The sequence below is a fragment of the Notamacropus eugenii genome, chromosome 1 (genome assembly GCF_028372415.1).
Source record: "Notamacropus eugenii isolate mMacEug1 chromosome 1, mMacEug1.pri_v2, whole genome shotgun sequence".
Taxonomy (NCBI): Eukaryota; Metazoa; Chordata; class Mammalia; order Diprotodontia; family Macropodidae; genus Notamacropus; species Notamacropus eugenii.
In genome coordinates, this window is record NC_092872.1 from 705,788,788 (window position 1) to 705,808,679 (window position 19,892).

General features: G+C 50.9%; 2 protein-coding genes across 4 annotated transcripts; one reads left to right on the top strand and one right to left on the bottom strand.

Moving 5' to 3' along the window:
- The first annotated feature begins 325 nt into the window (after window positions 1-325).
- Window positions 326-10,049, top strand: CDT1 (chromatin licensing and DNA replication factor 1). The gene is made up of 10 exons (XM_072636333.1): window positions 326-694; window positions 2,284-2,388; window positions 3,058-3,290; window positions 4,997-5,200; window positions 5,917-6,062; window positions 6,397-6,500; window positions 7,797-7,985; window positions 8,140-8,319; window positions 8,422-8,623; window positions 9,693-10,049. Exons 1-10 carry the CDS (start codon window positions 380-382, stop codon window positions 9,854-9,856), a joined length of 1,842 nt encoding a protein of 613 aa, XP_072492434.1. The 5' UTR covers window positions 326-379; the 3' UTR covers window positions 9,857-10,049.
- A 727-nt stretch (window positions 10,050-10,776) lies between these two features.
- Window positions 10,777-18,898, bottom strand: APRT (adenine phosphoribosyltransferase). Of its 3 annotated transcripts, none has more exons than XR_011972914.1 (6): window positions 18,742-18,860; window positions 17,742-17,848; window positions 15,074-15,207; window positions 14,180-14,298; window positions 13,588-14,080; window positions 10,777-11,633 (listed from the first exon to the last, which is right to left on the bottom strand). XR_011972914.1 is itself a non-coding variant. In XM_072636335.1 (6 exons), the coding sequence occupies exons 1-5, from the start codon at window positions 18,819-18,821 to the stop codon at window positions 13,636-13,638; spliced, it is 471 nt and encodes a 156-aa protein (XP_072492436.1). In that variant the 5' UTR covers window positions 18,822-18,860; the 3' UTR covers window positions 10,777-11,633; window positions 13,588-13,635. The 3 variants fall into 3 exon arrangements, 2 of the variants coding, with proteins under 2 accessions (XP_072492436.1, XP_072492435.1); XM_072636335.1 differs by having other exon boundaries at window positions 13,588-13,666; XM_072636334.1 differs by lacking the exon at window positions 14,180-14,298 and having other exon boundaries at window positions 13,588-13,666; window positions 18,742-18,898.
- Between the last annotated feature and the right edge of the window lie 994 nt (window positions 18,899-19,892).

Sequence of the window (19,892 nt, forward strand, 5' to 3'; positions counted from 1 at the left end):
TCACTTTTCTCCCGCGCTCCAAAGTCCCGCCTTTTCCTCCTTCCTCGACCCAATAGGGAAAGTCTCCAGACTTAGTCCCAAGAGTCGGGAGGAGAGATTGGGTGGAGGTGGGGAAGGGGGCGGGGAAGATACTCTTCAAGAAAGCCTGGGATTGGCCTGCGTCGATGTCCGCTTCCTCATTCACCGAGTAGATCCCGCGCTGCCGGGGGCGGGCCCGAACCGGAAGGGGCGGGGCTGAGGAGGAAGGGGCAGGGCAGCGCGCAGTGGCGGGAACTCGAGCTGCGGCTTCCGCTTAGAACGTTGTGTATCCTTTTGTATCCGCGTCCGCGGGCCACCCCCCCCCCCCCCCCAACCTCCCCGACCCCGGCCGGCGCTCACCATGGCGCAGCGCCGAGTCACCGACTTCTTCGCTTCGCGCAAGGGCTCGCGGGCGGCAGCCTCGGCCCTCCGCGGCCCTTGGAAGCTCCGCGGGAGCCCCGCCAAGCCGGGGGGGCCCCGACTGGTCTCCCCGCGCACCCCGGCCCGGGCCTCCGGGGGCCCGGCCCCCGCCCCGACCGGCACCCCGAGCGGCAGCGGCAGGAAGCGGAGCCGCCAGGCCTCGGACCCGGACCACGAAGCGGAGGCCCCCCCCGTGCGGCGTGCGGCCCGCAGGAGGCTGGTGCTGTCCGCCGAGCCCGGGGCCCCGGAGGTCACGGTGAGCGAGCCCGCGGGGGGGGTCATCCGAGCCCGGCTGTGTGGGTACGGCAAGCCCCCGCCCCCAGGTGGGCTCAGCGCCCTCCCCCGGCTGCTTAACCCAGCCGGCATGCAGCCGGCGCTTAATACGTGCCTCTAGCTTAAGTCTGAAATGGAGCTCCAACAGTGCCCCCGGGCCTTGCTGGGCTGTGGGCCGATTTAAAACGCCCCCGGCGCCCCCCCGCACCCTACCTGAAAGAAGGGGCCGGAGCCCCCGCCCGGCTCGGCCTCGGGGGTTTGGGCTGAGCTGCAGCCGTGGGGGGGGGCTGGGTGCCCCCCAAGAGAGTTGTTAGTTGTTGACACGTGTCACCGCTCGGCGAGTTACAGAACGAGGGGGCTGGTCCCCACGACCCCTAGGGACTTGTCCGGCTGGAGATCTGGAGACCTCAGGCCGAGCCCCGAGAAGCCTTGGCCACCCCAGAGGGGGAGGCTGTGCAGGACCCCCTCGCCCCAGTGCATGTCCTCCTGTCTACGGCTAGGGCAGTGGGCACCTCCTCAGCCAGGGAGGTCTACACCGAGAGGCAGAGGCAGCGTGGGTTATTAGGGATTTGCAGAATGGATTTCCCTTTGGGGGGGCTTGTCCCGGAGAGATGTGACGGCTTTTCTAATTCAGTTTGAGAATGTTAAAGCTGGAAGTGATTTCTGGGGATCATCTTAACCATAATAATGGCTGCTCCGAGCGCTGCTTTTTTTTACAAGAGCCATGTGGGATGGACTGGACACAGATACCATTATCTCCATTTGACACATGGAAACTGAGACCCAGAGTCACTAGTCCCTGATGACACAGTAGTGATGAGACCCAGAGCGGGCCTCTTAATTCCCTCTTCCAGTGTTTTTAAAAAATTATTAAACTACAGTTTCTTCCTTAAGTAAAAATGTTGTGAAATTAAAAAGCTAAATGTTTTTTAGCGGAGTGGTGGACGGGTGATTGACCCGAGGGAGATGATCTCTAAGGTCTTCCCCAGCTCTTAACTTTCTGAATGTGTGCTTTCTCCTCTCCAAGTTCTTACAAAGGGGTAAATGAATTTCTTGGGTTCAGTAGGAGAGGTGGGCTAGTTCCCTCATTTATTCAGCAGACTTGTAAGTGCCCAGGACTGTTCTCCCTTCAGCATCCATCCATGGTCAAGCAGCTGCTGTCTGTGTAGACCCTCTGTGCTCATGGTCATGGATACGAAGAGGCCTGAGACAGCTCTCAGGAAGTCCCAGCTCTGCCAGTTCTTGGGTGATTGGGGACACAGCGCTTTGTCAGCCTCAGTTTTCTCATCTACAAAATGGGGGTACAAATCATCCTACCAGGGTTATTGTGAGCATGGAGTGAGATAATGTATGTTAGAAGCCATATACACCATAAAGAATTATCTGAGTGAGCTGTCATTAACATTCTCTAATTGGTCATATTGTGCACCTGGTGTGACCTGAGGTCCTTGAGGTCAGGGATCCATCATTTCTTTCCTGCTGTCTTTGCTTTCAGACTTTGGAGCTCCTTCCCTCAGGCAGAGAGATGCCCGGCTGCAGACCTTGACTTTGCATTTTTTGTCCCTAATACAGGCTTCTAGCTCATGTTCATCCACTCCCCCTTCTCCAGAGAAGGAGATAAAGACTGTTCCCCTCTCAGCAGCCTCCAAGCCCAGCCTGGATTCCTCACAAGGCATTGTAAGTAGATCCCTGCAGAGATGAATATTGTCTGTATACCTGGTCCTTCTTAGGCCTGATAGCTTTGTAGACCTGCCTGTCCTGGACCTTAGGCCTAGGAAGGGGATAGAACCAGTCTGTGAAAGCTGATACTTTACTTTCCATTCGACTTACACTCCTGAAAGACAGCTCAGGTTGGCATAAACACCTGGGCTTTGCCCATGGCTTTGCACATGACATCTAATCCCCTTCTGAAACTAAGTGGCTTCCTCTGTAAAATGAGAATAAAAATACCTCTAGCAACCTGGGTGTTGCTGAGAATTTGTGTTGCTAAGATAACATCTGGAAAAGTATTTTGCAAGTTACATAGTCCTCTGTGCCTGTGTGAGATATTATTCATTATTATTATTTAATAAAAATCTTTTTAAATGGGGGAGACACTTGCTTCAAGGAACTCTTGGTGGGTTTTTGGGGAAAGTAAATAATACTTTTATACAATAAGGAATGCCTTTCGTGGATTTTGTCTAAATTTGAATTTTTATCTGTGGGGTTTACCCTTCTCGGCCATCAGTCTGCCCAGAGCTAGTCCATAAGCTTGGTTGTCAGCCTCTTCCTCTCCCAGGGCTTAGGGAGTGTTTCTGGGGGTCTTTGTGCTGGTCATCCTTTCTCACTCTCATTCCTACTCCTCAGGACCACTCAAAGCCAAACCTTGCTGAGCTCAAGTCCCGACTGCAGAAGGTTAGGGAGCTGACCCACAGAGCCCCACCCCTCACTTCCACACCAAATGCCAACGTCAGTCTCAAAAACAGACTCCAACGAGCCCGGGAGCTGGGGGCCCGGATTCAGGAGAGAACTTCTGCTGTTGGGAAGAAAACTGAAGAGCCAGGTCCCCAGGAGGTGGGGGACCCCACAGCGGAACCATGGTGAGTACTGATAGGGAGAAGAGGGGGCAGGACAAGAGCCTGAGAGGCCTAAACACAGCCTGAAACTGTGAACCCAGCAATATTCTCACACTTCACAGAAAGAAAAACTCTGAGGCTTTGTTAGTCTGCAAAGTTTGCAAAGACAGATGTCCATGGTAGATGGGCTTGGCACCCAACTGAACATTCTCATTTAGCACTCTTTTTTTTCCCCCCAAATAAAGGGTATCTATCCCAAAAGTCTTAGTGAAGTTTTAAGTCATTAGAAACTTTACTAGCTATTTTAATAATTTACTTTAATAATTTAATGAAAATTTTTTTTTAATTTTACAAAGCTTTAATAGCTTAATAAAATTAAAAATATTTAATTAAATTCTAGTTTAATTTACATAAAGTACATATAAGCATATTTAGATAATAAGTTTAGTTTAAATTTTAAAGTGTTTTAGTAAACTATTAAAGCTTTTTAAAATTTTTATTTTAATTCAATTTTATTTTAATTTAAGAATCTTTTTGTATGTATGTATGTATTTATAGGTAACATTTATATGTAACAAGCATATGTAATAAATTTACTTTAACTTTTAATTTAAATTATATATAAAGATATTTTAATAATCTAGTAAAGCTTTAATGGCTTGAAATTGCATGAAGGCTTTTGGGACAGCCTGTTTTTATTGCTATCTTTTGTTTTTACATTGCCTAGATGTGCTCTCATATTCCTCCCTCTCCATCTGCCAGACAGTCATTCCTTATCATAAAGAATTTTTTTTTAAGACAAAAAGAAAACCAGCAAATCCTGTGAACCCACTGAAAACTCTTGACATTTAATGCAGTGTCTACACTACCTCACTTTGTTTCTCTTCTTGTCAGTCTAGCTGGGCTTCTCTGTGTTTCTTATGGCCCAGGACACTGACCCTTCACCCTCTCGGGGTCTGATCCGTCTAGGCTAGCCCCTTATTCCTGTTCATGACATAGTTCACATTTCATTAAAAATGTTATCTATGAGTGTTTAGAGCACTGTAAGGTTTGTGAAGCGTTTTCCTGCCAGTAACTCAGGGATGAAGGTACATGTGATTATTGGTGTCCACATATGGCATGAGAAGATTCCTGGCTTGTAGCAGGGGAACTGACTTGGCCATGAACTACACAGCTGGGAAGCTGAGCACCAGCTCTAGAACCCAGGCTTCTGACTCTTAACACCCTTGTTCCCTGCATTATATGCAGTTAAAGCCAGGACCGTGGACCCAGAAGTATACAACCCTTTATTTATTTTTCAGTAATATTTTTTTTCCCCAGTTAGATATAAGAACAATTTTAACACTTAAAACATTTTTTTGAGTTTTGAGTTCTCTGCTTCCTTCTCTCTCTTTCTTCCTCCTCCCTGATACAGTAAGGAATCTGATATAAGTTATAAATGTATATATGTATTTCCATATTGGGTATATCATCCTTTTTAAAAAAAACTTGGTCATAATTGGTACGAGGGTCACTTGATCTGGGCTGTCTGGAGATCGGCAGAGCTGTGTGGCAATTTCAGGAGGCTGGGCTGGGTCTGGGAAGCTCAGGCCCCACTAGGGGGATTACTGATGGGCCCGTGGCCCAGGCCGCACTTCTGGGTTTGGGCTGGGACCAGGCCAGCCTTTAGGGTTGGGGAAGGGAAGGTTGTTCCTTCCTGGACTCACAGGTCTGTTTTGCTTTTGCCCTAGTACATCGAAGGCATCTGCACCTGCCTATGAGCGGTTCCACACCCTTGCCCAGGTTGGCCCCCCAGGCCTTGCGTTACCCTATAAGTACAAGATCTTGGCTGAGATGTTCCGCAGCATGGACACCATTGTGGGCATGCTCTTCAATCGCTCTGAGACGGTGACTTTTGCCAAGGTCAAACAGGGCGTCCAGGACATGATGCGCAAGTGAGTCTTGTTAGGGTGTTAGGAGGAGGGGTCCTTGGACTAGAGCCCTGGTCCTCAGCTGCTGCTGAAATAATCTCCTTTGGTTTTCCTTCTGCCTTCTCTCCCTTCTGGAACTAGAAGCTTTGCCTGCACACAAGAGAGAGGGCTACTCATCATCATTAGTAGTGGCAGCACATCTAGTATAAAGGGAATGAACACTTACTAAGCAGCTGCTAGTACATGCTAGGCACGTACTAAGTGCTTTATCAGTATCTTGGTTGTATTCTCTGCTAATTACTACCATCTCTATGGCGCTTGAAGGTTTGCAAAGGAACTTCTGTTATCTCCTTTGATCCTCACAACAGCCTTATGAGGTAGATGCTGCTGTTCCCATTTCACACATGAGGAAACTGAGGTAGACAGGTTAGTTGACTTGCCCAGAGTCACACAGCTAGGGAGAGTCTGAGGCAGGATTTGTGCTCAGGTTTCCTCGACTCCACGACAGTCCCCGATGACATCTGGCTGCCTCTTTTCTCCATCATCTCCCTGGCTGAGACTCGACCCATTTTGGACCCATGGTTGGCACCAGGTGGTGGGTTGTCTGCTGAGGCTGTTTTGTTACATGGCTGGGGGTTGGTTGCTGCCTAGAATGACCCGGGGACTTAGTGACAAATGCCCAGTGACTCCCAGGTGCCGAGCTGCTTGCTCACCCAGCGCCTCATGCTTGCCTTTTCCAGGAGGTTTGAGGAGCGCAATGTAGGGCAAATTAAGACTGTCTACCCATCCTCGTACCACTTCCGGCAGGAGCGGAATGTCCCCACGTTTAACGACAGCGTGAAGCGATCAGATTATCAGCTTACCATTGAGCCTGTGCTGGAACAAGGTGGGTGAGCCTTGGGGGAAGGAGGAAGCTTGGGGGGAGTCTGTGCTCGTGAACCCCCCACAGGCTTGGCCCTGAGCCACCCAGAAGCTGGTGCCTCCAGGCTAGCCAGTGTCCTGACTCCTGTTCAGTGTGTTTTCTCCGGCACTACCTTAGCAATTTTGCAGCCGTTTATGCAGAAGTGAGTGTTCCTGGGTTAAGGCAACTGGGACTTCCTCAATGGGGATTGTTAACGGCCTGTAGTAGGCAGAGAGACCTGTGGGATTGGATTGGTGGAGAGGGTAGCAGCTTGGAACTGAGGGGTAGCCACGTAACAGGATGTGGTTTCTCTCCCCAGAGAGGGATGGTGAGGGAGTAACCCAGCTGACAGCCTCCCGCCTTCTGCAGCGCCGGCATACCTTCACCAGGAACTTGGTGAACCTGGTCAAGGAACACCACAAGGTGAGAGAGGAAGGACATCTGAGGCTGTGTTGCCCAGCCTCATTGTTTTGACACGGTGTATGCCCAGTACAGGTCACATAGCTGCAAGTAGTCAGGGATCGGAACTGGGGTCTGTGGACTCTCAGTCCTCTGTGCAGACCCTGGGTCTGACCCTTGGCCAGGACTCTTCTCAGGGGCCTTTTCTGTTCAGAGATCTGACCATGACCCAAGATCACAAGGACTTAGGTTTCTTGGAGGCAGATGGGAGGGATAAATGATGGCGGTTACCTCAGGGTACCCAGGCTAGAGGCATCCTGTGGGTAAAGATCCAGAATAGTGTTTAATCCACAGGCTTGGGGAGGGCGTTAAGCTTAGAGTTGGAAACCAGGATGGCTCCAGGATAGTGGTGTTGCTCAGATAGAAATGGGGGCCACTCATCTTCACAAAGTCTAGTGATGGCGTTAGATAGATCCTTCCCACACTGGCCACAGTCTGAGTGCCCTGGAGTGGGGAAAGACTCTGAATGTGATATATCAGAATGTTGATAGTAACATTAAGACTAACAGGTGTGAGGATGGGCTGTAAGGATGTTGGGAGAGACCTTTATGCAGTAATGCCAAGTGAAAACAGAACGAGGAGAATCGAATTCAGTCTGGGGAAGCCAGACCACAGAGCTGTGCAGGCTACACCTGTGATTTTGTGGTTGGAGGAAGTGCCGCCAGGTTCTGACCTTCAGCTTCAATCCAAAAGCAGGGGTGTAGGGGCAGCGAGGTAGCATTGACCCTGGAGTCAGGAAGACCTGGCCTCAGATACTTGACACTAAGTGTGTGACCCTAGGCAAGTCACTTAAGCCGGATTGCCTAGCAGCCAAAAAAAAAAACAGGGATGTAGAAGCAAAGGGAACAAAGAATGGGATTGTGGGGGCACCTGGGCTTGAGGCAAGTGGATTTGGGGGAAGGGCAGAGCCAGATTCTCTTCATATGGCAGGTCATTTCCCCTCCCCCCAGAGCTTCCCCATTGCTGGGCCGTCGCACTTGTCAGTCATAAGCATTGGTCTCCCTGAAGCCTTCTTGCTTGGGCCCGCTCACTCAGGACAATATATTTGCATGTGGCTAGTTTGTTTGTGAGTTCATGGTTCAGTCTCTAGGAATATCTATCATCCCTCCTTCTCAGTCCCCTTCTCTTTGATTTGTGGCCACCCAAGTGACCAGTTTGGAGAGTGCTTGGCCCCAGCATAGGCTTCTTCTGGGATGCTCAGCTGCTCTTGTTAGGCGGTGTGTTGGTTGCTGGTCTCACCTCCTGTTCATTTCCTCCAAGGTTTTCCTTGCCTCTCTGACCCCACCATTGGTGGTACCAGAAGACCAGCTAACCAGGTGGCACCCCAAATTTAACGTGGACGAGGTGCCGGACATCATCCCTGCTGAGCTGCCAAAGCCACCTCACACAGACAAGGTCACAACTGCACAGGAGATTCTGGCCAGAGCTCGGACCATGCTGACACCAAAGGTAAAGGTGTGGTCCCTGAGGGATCATGCAAGATATTGGCCCAGGGGATGGAGAGAAGTGATATCTGGAGTGGAGTGGGGGTTAAGCATCTTCCTAGTGGAATCAGAGATATCTTAGTAATCATGTATGTGTCTGTCTCTACTTATGGACATAGATGGAAAAGGCCTTGGCCAATCTGGCTCTGAAAACACCTGACAACAACAGCCCCGCCTCATCTAGTCTCAGTAGCCCCCCCAAACCGGGGTCACCTGGTCTCAGCAGTCCTCTGAAACTAGCTTCACCATCCAGCTCCCCCAGCGCCCTGAAGGGCATCTCCCAGGCTCTGCTGGAGCGAGTGAGTAGTAAATTGAGGGTATAGATGGTAAGGATGAGGAGACCCAAGCATCTTCTGGGTCCAGTGTGCCTGACTGCTTGCGTTTCTCCCTCCCCTCCAAAGATCCGTGCCAAGGAAACTCAAAAACTGCAGGCAATGATGACCCGCAGACCTCAGCAGGAGGAGCGGCTCCTGGTGCTGTCCAGGCTGCCTGAGCTGGCACGCATCCTTCGGGGTGTCTTTGTGGCAGAGAAGAAGCCGGCCCTGACCATGGAGGTGACCTGCGCCAGGATGGTCAGCAGTTACCGCTCGTCCATGACACCCGGTATGGAGGTCATCCTTGATGGATCACGGAGGAGGCTGGGGATGGGAGAGGTGGCCATGGGCCCTGGAGCCTTTTTAAAACGGCTGGGAGATTACCTGCCCTGTACTCTAGATCTTAGTTGTTTGTATATCTCCCCATTAGACTGAGCTCCTTGAGAGCAGATGGTCTTCTGCCTTTCTTTATCCCAAGTGATTGGCACATAGTAAGTGCTTAATAAATGCTTGTAAACTGCCAGACAGACTAAATCACAGCTGAGCTGATCCCCACCTTTGGTGGGGCTGTCCCCATAAGAGTTTATTCAGATCTTTTGTCAGGGTCCCCATGAGACCCACACCAGTATGTACAGTTTGGGACAGAGGAAGGAGACAACATGAGATCAATTCCCTTTGATCACGGCAGGGGGCTACAGTGGGAGCTGATGATATTATGAGTTCTTTGTATCTGTGTCTTCTACTTGCCATAGTGTATACAGTAGGTGCTTGATAAATGTTTGAGCATGTAGGTGGTGCAGTGGATAGAGGGCCTGGACTGGAATCAGGAAGACTCACCCCCTTGAGTTCAAATCTGGCCTTGGACACTCCCTAGCTGTGGGTCCTTTAACCCTCCTTACCTCAGTTTCCTAAAATGAGCTGGAGAAGGAAATGGCAAACTGCTCCAGTTTCTTTGCTGAGAAAACCATGAATGGGGTCACAGAAAGTTGGACACAACTGAGTAAATGCTGATTAACCGCCAGATGGAGGCCCCAACCTTTTCCCATGTATATAATTTACTCATTACTTGGGAGCAGTTCTGCACTTAGTAGGAATTTGGAATTATGGGGGCAGAGGTCTGATTGGGCATACTCAAAAAAAGTTATTTTTCCCAAAGGCTAGTTAGTGTGTTTTCATTTGTGTTGTTTACTTAGAGGCCTGGTGGTTTTCTTCCCACAAGACTGGTTTCAGGGAAAATTGTTTCCCAAGGGGAAGTGGCCTGGGGGTTGGGAAAAGTTGGCTTGTGTGTGTCATCTGCTGGTAGGCCTTCCTTGAGGCAGGGGCTGAGGCCACTCATGGTGTATGCCATCTGTCCCCAGGGGAGATGGAGAAGCACCTGCAGATCCTCTCAGAGTTGCTTCCAGACTGGCTCAGTGTCCATCGCATCAGGACCGACACCTACCTGAAGCTGGACAAGTCTGTGGACCTGGGTCACATTTCAGAGAGACTTGCCAGGATCACCCAGGAGGAGGAGAAACTGTAATTTGGATCTAAGCACTGTTGAAATAACTGGAGGCTGTGGATGAAGGGGGGGAGGAGAGTGTGTGTGTGTGCGTGTGTGTGTTTGCAGGCCTGAAAGTAGTTAGAATGCATCTTTTGAAAAAACACTAACTTCTAAGAAGTGTGACTTTTGTACATTTTATCCCATTTGGAAAATAAAGAAGATTCTTCATAGATGCAGAGAGTGTGATCAGTGAGACACCTTTCTCTGATCTCTTCCCAGCCTCCTCCCTGGACGTGGGGCAGGTGGCCAAAGGCAAGAACTGAGCAGGACTGGATTTGCACAGGGTTTGCCACAGGGCTGGAGCTCCAGCCTCACTCTGCATGCTCAGGGTGTAACCCACTGCTAACGTACCTGGGTACCCCGCCCCGCAGGCAGCCAGTCACAAAAGTTTGTATGCCTGTCTCATTGGATGTTAAATGTGTTGGCATTAAACTTTTATGGAGTTTATTTCTGTTTGTTGAATACTAGGATTGAGGATTGATTGGCAGAGTGTCTCAGAGGTGCTGTGTTCTACCTGATGTCAGCCTGGGCCTGAAGACAGTCAGTTTATTAATAAGTGATGTGATCATCAGATACAGACAGCGTCAGGCAGGATGCTCCACGGCAGAGAAGCTGCTGCCCCACGGACACTCTGGCCTCACATCTCTGAAGATGGCCTGGCCAGCTGGTTCTTCCCACACACAGTGCTCCCAGGGCCTAAATGCTTCATCCCTTAGCAAGGCAGGGAGTCCTGGGTTGTGATACAAGACTGTGTTACATGTGCACAGTGAAAATGAACAAAAACACATTAAAAAAGAGATCTAGAGTGAAGCCTTGAGTGGTCTCACTGATCTGCCCAGGCCTCTGGGGTATGATGTGGCACCTGTTGGGGTCGGAGACAAGGAGAGCAGAAGCTGAAATTTGGCAGAGCAGCTGTGGCTTTTACTGTATTACAGTCAGAGATAATGCCCCATGGCCCCTCCCACTAAATTCCATTTGGGTCAAGAACTCTTCTAGAGAGGTCACTCAACCTGGGACAGAGAGGTTAAGGTCACATGGCTAGTATAGATCAGAGGTTGGCTACCTCGGTCAAGTATACTTCAATTGGTTGGCTAGGGAAACTAACCCACTTGATTGTATTCCAAATTCTAAACCACAAAGCCAAATTTTCAGTTTATACCAACTTGAGGGTAAAGAGTACCCTCATCCATGGAAGCAGATGGTCCTGGAGTAGAGGGACTGACCAGGTGTGCCCTCCAGAAGGCAGAGTCCTTCTCTGGGAGCTAGTCTCTACCCTCCAAGTGGAGACTTGGGGGTAGTCGAGGGACAAATAGCCCATGGCTGGTGGTGGGACACAGGGGCCAAGATGGTGCCTGCTGCTTTCCTCAGGTGAGGCCATATGGAGGACAAGTGGGAGAACAGCAGGCCCTTTGGAGCCCTCTGCTGGTCTGAAGAGGAAGTGCTTGGACAGGCAGAAAGCTGGCTTTATGTTTCCATTTGCATAGAGGTCCAGTTGGAGGCACTAGTAGCCAGGGGACAAGTCCAGATGTGTGACTGAGAAGCTGTGTGCTGTCTCCAGCTGGCTGGGAAGGTGCTGACAGCAACTCAGCCTCAGTTGGGACAGCAGCCCGGCCTCAGTTGTACTGCAGCAAGGAGAAGAAGGGCACTGGGGTCAGCTTCTCTCTCCCCTTCAGGGATGTCAGTTCCACCAGGGTCAGGGCCTCCAGCACATTGGCTTTCAGACTCTGCATCAGCTTGCAGGCTGCGCCCATGGTACCTGCGGGGGGTACAAGAGCCATGGCAGGTGCCGCTGTCATCAGTGACACACAGTGCCCCAAGTATGGCAAGGCCCCCTCTACCTGCCCTGACTCATCTGAGACTCCTGAAACTCCCACCCTGTATCTAGGGAACTCCTGGGGAGGAAGCCCAGCACTTTCTATTTACAGTCTGGTTTTTTTTTTCATTTTTAAAAATATAATTTATTTTCAGTTTTCAACATTCACTTCCACAAGATTTTGAATTCCAAATTTTCTCCCCATCTCCCCTCACCCCACCCCAGGGCAGTGTACACCCCAACCACCCCTTTTCCCAGTCTACCCTCCCTTCTGTCATCCCTTCCTGTCATTTCCCTCTCCTCTATTTTCCTGTAGGGCAAGATAGATTTCTCAACCCCATTGCCTGTATGACTTATTTCCCAGCTGCATGCAAAAACAATTTTTAACATTCATTTTTAAAGCTTTGAGTTCCACATTCTCTCCCTCCCTCCCCACCAACCCTCCCTGAGAAGGCAAGCAATTCAATACATGTGTAGCCATGCAAAACACTTCCATAACAGTCAGGTTGTGAAAGACTACCTTTCCTTCTATCCTGTCCTGCCCCCCCATTCTGTTCTCTCCCCTGACCTGTCCCCCCACAACATTCACTTAGTCTTAGGGGCACCTCGAGCAGGGCTCAAACCCAAACAGAAATGGGGTCTGCTGAACCATACAGAAGGAAGCCTGTGGCTGCACACTGGCATAGTTTTAAAATGCAATGCTTTATACATTTGATGGCATTTGTATTCTGATAGATATCTCCCAAGGGCATTTTCATCTGGTTCTGGCTGATCTGTGCAGGATCTCAGACAAAAGGGTGTGTTGGGTAGGAATGGAACCCAGCTATTCTGGATTCTGTTCTCATTAGGAAGGGAATGTTTGCTTCTCTGTACCCTCATGCTTCGCACGGAGCGAGCACATGACAAAATGTTCAGTGACCAACTACCCAATATGCTTCTCATTTTCCAGAGCACTATGCCGAGGCTCAGGGAGGCTGACTGGTGTGCCAATCATCAGCTGGGCTTGGCATCTGTCTGACGCTGGCAGGGGGTGACTTGGGAGCCCTCCCTACACTAGGCATCATAGGGATGAGGAAAATTTGGGACCTGTTCAGAAGGGATGCCCAGAGCGCCAATGCCAGTTCTGGGCAGAGAGAGGCCAGGGTTGATACCTGAGGCTCACCATGGGTAGCCCTGTTCTTCCTGGCTACAGAGCCAGAGTGATGCCAGGAAGGGCACTGAGTCAATCCTGGCTTCATGTGGAAAGGGGGGATGGGGGAAGGAGGGGGGGGTCATCTGTTTGGAATGATAACTCCCCAAGAGTGAATCTGGCTTCTAAGGGCTTCCTCTTGTCCCACCAGGTTTATTCCCACAGTGTCTGGGCGATGCTCTGTCGCCTCTGCCCTGCCTACATCCTGTTTGGATGTGGCTGCTTGCATGCTGTCTCCCCCATCAGACTGGGGGCTCCTTGAGAGTAGGGGCTATTTCTGCCTGTTTTCTTATTTTCAGCACTTAGCATGGAGCCTGGCACATAGTAGGCATCTTATAAATGCCCACTGACATACAGCAGCAAGCTGAGACTTCTGGGCTGATGGTGGGATCATGATCTACTTTCATCCCTTGCCTGCTATGGGAGCTTGTTAGCACAGCAGAGAGAGGGCTGACCCAGGAGTAAGGAAGACCCGAGTCCAATCCAGTCTCACTGGCTGTGTGACCTTCAGAAGGTCACTGAATTTCAGCTTCAGTTTCCTCACCTGTAAGATGGAGATATTACTGCTTCTCCCTCAGAGGGTTGTTACAAAGCTCAAAGATCCACCCTGTAAAGTGCTGCACAAACGCCACTTGTGGAGGACTACCTATAGCTGCTTCGTCCAAAGGCCCACCCTCACGACTGTCTACACGGGCCGGCACCTATTACCTCCAGTGGCCATCAGGTCATCCACGATCACCACCTTCTGGCCAGGTTCTATGGCATCTTTCTGGATCTCCAGCTCTGCCTGAAGAAGGAAATCTCAGATGACCAGGTGCCAAGGAGCAGACCCCCCCACCCAATGGAGAGGCGACTAGCCTGGCCCATGCAGTGACGCCAAAGGAAGTCAGAGAACTGGTCCAGATGATCCAGGCTATAGGCGGCCAAGTGGATACAGTCAGGAAGACTGAGGTTTCGAATCCCACCTCAGACCCTCCCAAGCTGTGTGACTCTGGTCAAGCCACTGCACCTGCCTGCCTGTTTCCTCCTTTGTAAAATGGGAATAACTGCCCCTCCCTCCAGGTGGTTGTAAAGGTTAGTTATCATTATAACTATTAGCAGATCTCCTCTCATGACCCCACAGCCCTCAGCAGCCACTCACTATCGATAAGTGAAAATGTTTGAGAAGCGTTTGGAGACCTCCCCTCTGCTGGGTCTGCTTCTGAATGGAGGAAATGAAAAGCAATTTTACCAACGTAAAAGCTAGATTAGAGGAGATGAATGCCAATGCCCAGCTGGTAAAATGAGGAAGCAGCCCCACCTGGCAGTAGCACCCAGTTCTTCCCCCTGTGGCCTCTCCAGGAGGTGTGAGGTGAGGACGTGGCAGAGGGAGGGAGCATCCCCACAGTCTTGGTCATCTGGCCTCCACTGAGGCCTTATCTGTAAAGGCAGAAGGCTGGGCTAGGTCACCTCAGAAGCCCTGCACAGCTCTGAGACTCTAAAAGCTGTGATAGGAATCAGCATCCTTTGGTTTCAAACATCAGGTTGGACCACCAAATGACCCCAAGGTGCATCCCGCCAACCCTTATGGTACATCAAGTTTGGTTAAAACCAGTTCACTCTTCTGAAAGATTTTGTGAACAGAGACCTTTTGGTGGAACTAACAAAAACGAGCCATCCCTCCTGCTGAATGAGGAAACTAGGGGACCTCGGACTTTATCACCACACACCCTCTGCCCCGTTGATAAGAAGAGCTCAGAGCAACCATGCCTGACTCTTTGACCTGCACCCCCAAGCTCTCCCATGAGCACTTCCCCTGCTCTCCCCAACAGCATGCACATTCCCTGAGGGCAGACTGTCCTTTGTGCTGGGAGCTCTATCCCCAGTGCTAGGCACACAGTAAGTGCCTACTAAATGCTCCTCCTGGTTAAGGCATCACCGAAATGCCAGATACTTAAAGAGGAAAGGAATGAGAGCTGGGAGGACCTTTGGAGATCATCTAGCCCAACCGCCTCACTTTACAGAGGAGGAAACTGAGGCCCAGAGGCAGAAAGTGACCTGCCTATGGTGGCTGAGCCGGGATTAAAGACCAAGTTTTCTGACTCTGAATCTAGAGTTCTTTCCAACCCAGCACACTTCTACTCTATCAGCCCGTGTCCTGGTGGTCTCAGAAGGTGTTTTCCTACACCCAGGCTCTCCCTCAGCTCTGCCTTACCTCGCCGTATTCCAGGGAGTAACTGGTGGATATGGTGGGGCCAGGAAGCTTCCCTCGCTTTCGAATGAGCACAAAGCCTATTCCGAGTTTCTGGGCCAGGGAGGGACCAAACAGAAAACCCCGAGCATCCAAGCCTGGGGGGAAGAAAATTGGGGATGTGTAAATGTTGAAAAAAAAAAAGGGGGTGATTTTCTGACCTGCTCACTTCAATAGACTAAAGCACCCATAGGCAGCAGGTTTAGCAGCTATTATCCTACCTGGTGCCAAAGGTGAACAGTCACCCCCATCCATCTGGGACCCGGAATGGAAAATTACTTGTTCCAGGTCACAGAACTAGTAGGGGTTAGAGCAGGGGCCTCACCCCTGGTTTAGAGTAAAAAGACAAACTCAGGTCTCCCTCAATTCCCAGTCTTTTTTTTCTTTGACTCGTTTCCCATTACCAAGAGGGTACCAGGTCCATTATTTACCAACCCAGCTAAGGAAGACAGTCCAATTTGACACTTATTAAGTATCTATTAGGTCCAAGGTAATGGGAAGAAAACACAACATTCTTGCTCCCACAGCTTGCAGCCCTGGTGTGTTTGTGTGTACAGCTCTTCAACATGTCCACAGATGAATATACTATGAAAAGACATTGGGATGAGGACAAAGGAGGAGGGAGACAGACCTTGACACCAGAGGCCTCTGGGAGACACAAGGACAGAAATTCAATAGTCCTTGTTCTCAGGGAGGGAGAACATTCTGGGGAAAGGGAATGACAATGTCCGTGCAGGAGCAAATACAGACTATATATGACAATAATGCAGGTAACCTGGGGGGCAGGCACAGCAGGATGTCATGCAGGAAGCAGAAGTTCCAGCTATCCTCTGAAGGAAGTCAGGGATCCTGAGAGGCCAGGGTCAGAAGGAAGAGTGTTCAGAAGGTAGCAGGAAGACCAGGACACACTGTTGTTAGCGGTATGAACTAGGTATGAACATTCAGAAAAAAATGGGGATAGGAATCTGAAGAATTCAGAGACTTGTTTGGAGAGGCACAGGCAAAGTATTGAACTTGAGGTTGGAGGACCCAAGTCTGGTTTCTGGTTTTGCTGCATGCACCTGTGTGACCTCAGACAGGTCACTTTGTGAACTCTGAGCTTCAGTTTCCTCATCTGATAAACAAAGGGGCTAGACTAAGGTTCTGATCCCATGATCCTAAATGATGCAGAGTGAAAAAAGCAAAGGCAGGAGAATACTGACAAAGATTATAATGATGCAAATGAAAGGAATGTGACCTTATTACAATGTAAGGAACCCTTGAAAAAATCCAAGTAATGGAAGCTTCCAGTTTATTGTACAAGCCTCTTTCTTCATTTACACTGAAGCGTGTGTATGTTTATGATTATGTATATAATAAAAATGAGATGTAATTAAACAAATGTTAGAAGGAAGCCAAACTTTGTATAATCTTCATAATCAATCTTGGTCTCAGAGAACAGAGAATGAAACATTCCTGCCTCTTGGCAGAGGAAGGGATTATGGGGTAGAATGTTATATATATGTCCCACATAACTGGTTGTTTTTGATGTTTTTTTCTTTGTCATAAGAGAGGGTTCAAGGGAGGGTTCCTCCCCTCCCCCCAAAAGGAATATGTGTGTGTGTGCACACGTGCATGCTATATATCTGGAAACAAGTGTGAGGCTAACCCTAACCCAATAAAATTGGTTTTTAACAACGTAAATGCATTCATGTGACTTTTGGTTGGTGGATCTAAGAAATGTCAAAGTCTGTCTGTGTTTGGGTCTCAGGAAAAGCAGCAGGATTTATCAAGCACCTACTCCAGGCTAGGCACTGGTCCTAGGCACATTTGGGCCTTCCTTCTCAAAGAGGACTAAATGACATCAGGAGGGTGATGTCCTGACTTGCAAATAATGTAGATTAAAGTGAGGGTTCACTGTGCAGAGTCATCAGCCTCATTTTCTCCTTCTAAGCCATCTGGGTCCAGGAAGACTGAAGATAAGACTCAGAAGCTGTGGGAGACTTTGGCTTTTTTAATCTAATAGCTTTCCCAGTTCTCATTTTATCTGAGGCAACACCCATTCATTGATTAAAGACTAGGTAGGAAATGAGGCAAAAAGAATGGTCTCTTTCACCTAGTCAAAAAAAAAAAAAAGTCAGTCTGGGAAGGGAAGACCCTCAGGGGTTTCTGGCCAGAACCAAGACAATTGCTATTCAAGTTCCCTCAGAGTCATCAAGACCCAAACCAGGTCCAAGGGAGGCTTGAGTTGGCCAATGAATAAATGCTTACTGATTACAGGTAAAGGCATTCCTTACCCCCATTCCTCACTAGGTACCCTGGTTTGGCCTTCTCTGGCCAAAGTCATCCTGGAGAAATCTCCCTCTGCTACAGTGAATGGCCTGGTCCTCAAATCTCAGCAGCCTCTGACCCCCGCTATGGGGCAGGTCCATGGATTCCAGGGCCTCTGTTTTAAGGAGAGGGTGGCAGTCCTCTCCCCATTTCCCACCAGCTATACTGCTTGGCCTAAATATCTTCCCCCCCTTCTTTTGGGTATAGCGTTCCCCCATTAGGTGGAAGCATCCTGGTGGGCAGGGACCACACTGTTTATCTGTATCCCAAGCCCAGCAGACTGAAATGGGCAAGCAGGTAGACAGGTCCACCCCTCACTCACCGACAATATAATCGATCTTTGTCTTGTGCTTTTCTTTCAGGTGATCAGCCAAAAGCTCAATGGAAGCCCTGAAGGCATCTGGGTCCTTCAGCAAAGGGCTGATGTCGCTAGGATGGAAAGAACAGGGACTGGTTACCGTGCTCCCACGAAACTGAGGCAGGAGCTCCAGGCAGGCCCCCGCCCCCGGCACAGACTTGGAAAGGCACCCAGGGAGGACTCCCGGTCCGGGAGCCCGGGGCCTGGCAGGGCAGAGGTCGTGACTCCGTGTCCAGAGGGGATGCTCCCGGTCACGGGCCCCACCCTGCGGATCCATCCAACCAGGCTCAAGACTCCCACGAGCAGCTACTGTCTCCGTGGGGGTGGGATCCCGGCCCCCCCACGCTGCAGCGGGGGCGATTCGGAGGGCTCCCCAACACAGCCCCGTGAGACCCGGGGCACCAGCGGGGGGTCCTCGGTCTGTGGGGGAGGCCCCGCTCTGAAGGGCTGTGCACAACGCAGCTTCAGACGGGGTAACTGGGGGCCAGGAAAGCCTTCCCGGGGGAGGCGCAACACCCACGGCCGAGGCCGAGCCCCCGGGAGCCCCAGGAAAGGAGGGCCCGGAGCGGGGCCAAGGGGATCTCCGAAGGGGGCGGGCACCAGTCTGAGGAAGAGAGGGCAGCGGCCGGCCGGAGGGCAGGAAGGCTGGGGGCCCGGGGCCGCCCACGCGCCCACGCGGGCTCTGCGGCCGTGATCCGAGGTGACCCGGGCCGGGCCCTCCGGGCCGGGCCCTCGGTTCTAATCCCGCTCCGAGGGTTCACGGCTATGGGCCCCTAGGCACGTGGCCTCCCCTCTCCGGACCCAGCTTCCTCCTCCGTAAACCTAGAAACTGCGAACCAGCCCCGGGAGTAGAGGCTGGGGGGCTTCGGGAAGGCCAGGTCCTGGGTTCGAATCCCCACGGCGCAGCCCCGGGCAGGTCCATACCCGCTTCACCCAGCCCGGACCCCCAACCCCCACCCCTCACCGGAATAGGATGCCGGGCTTGGGGAAGTCAGGGAAGCTCCGGACCCCGCGGGCCACGAGCTGCAGCTTGGACTCAGCCATACCGGGGCTCCCTGAGGTGGCACGGACTGCGCAGGCGCGGGAGTGGGGGGGAGGGGAGAAGGCCCCGCCCCTGCCCCCGCCCCCGCCCCGCCGCGGACCTGCCCCCTTCCCAGGACGAGGCCTAGGCCGCGGCTGCCCCGAGCGGAAGTTCCGTCTTTGGCGGCTAGGTGGCGCTGTGGTCTGCCGCCGAGCGCTTCCCCCTCCCGGCCCCAGGCTCCCCGCCTGTAAAATGGGACAGTCAGGATAACCCGATCAATAAAAACAGTATTACAGCTGGCACCACACGGCGCCTACTGTTTGTCCGGAGCTTCAGTTACAGCCGGCAGCTGTACTGGAGCACCTACTGTGTGATTAACGGCTGGCATTTATAGAGCGCCTCCTATGTGTCAGGCAGTAGAAGTACAATAGCATTAACAGCTAGCATTTATAGAGCACCTACTGTGTGTCAGGCAGTAGACTGATGATAGCCTTAATGGCTGGCATTTATAGAGCGCCTCCTATGTGTCAGGCAGTAGAAGTACAATAGCATTAACAGCTAGCATTTATAGAGCACCTACTGTGTGTCAGGCAGTAGATTTATAATAGCATTAACAGCTAGCATTTATAGAGCACCTACTGTGTGTCAGGCAGTAGACTGATGATAGCCTTAATGGCTGGCATTTATAGAGCACCTACTGTGTGTCAGGCAGTAGATTTATAATAGCATTAACAGCTAGCATTTATAGAGCACCTACTGTGTGTCAGGCAGTAGACTGATGATAGCCTTAATGGCTGGCATTTATAGAGCACCTACTGTGTGTCAGGCAGTAGATTTATAATAGCATTAACAGCTAGCATTTATAGAGCACCTACTGTGTGTCAGGCAGTAGACTGATGATAGCCTTAATGGCTGGCATTTATAGAGCGCCTACTGTGTGTCAGGCGTAGACTGATGATAGCCTTAATGGCTGGCATTTATAGAGCGCCTACTGTGTGTCAGGCAGTAGATTTATAATAGCATTAACGGCTAGCTTTTATAGAGCACCTACTGTGTGTCAGGCAGTAGAAGTATAATAGCATTAACGGCTAGCT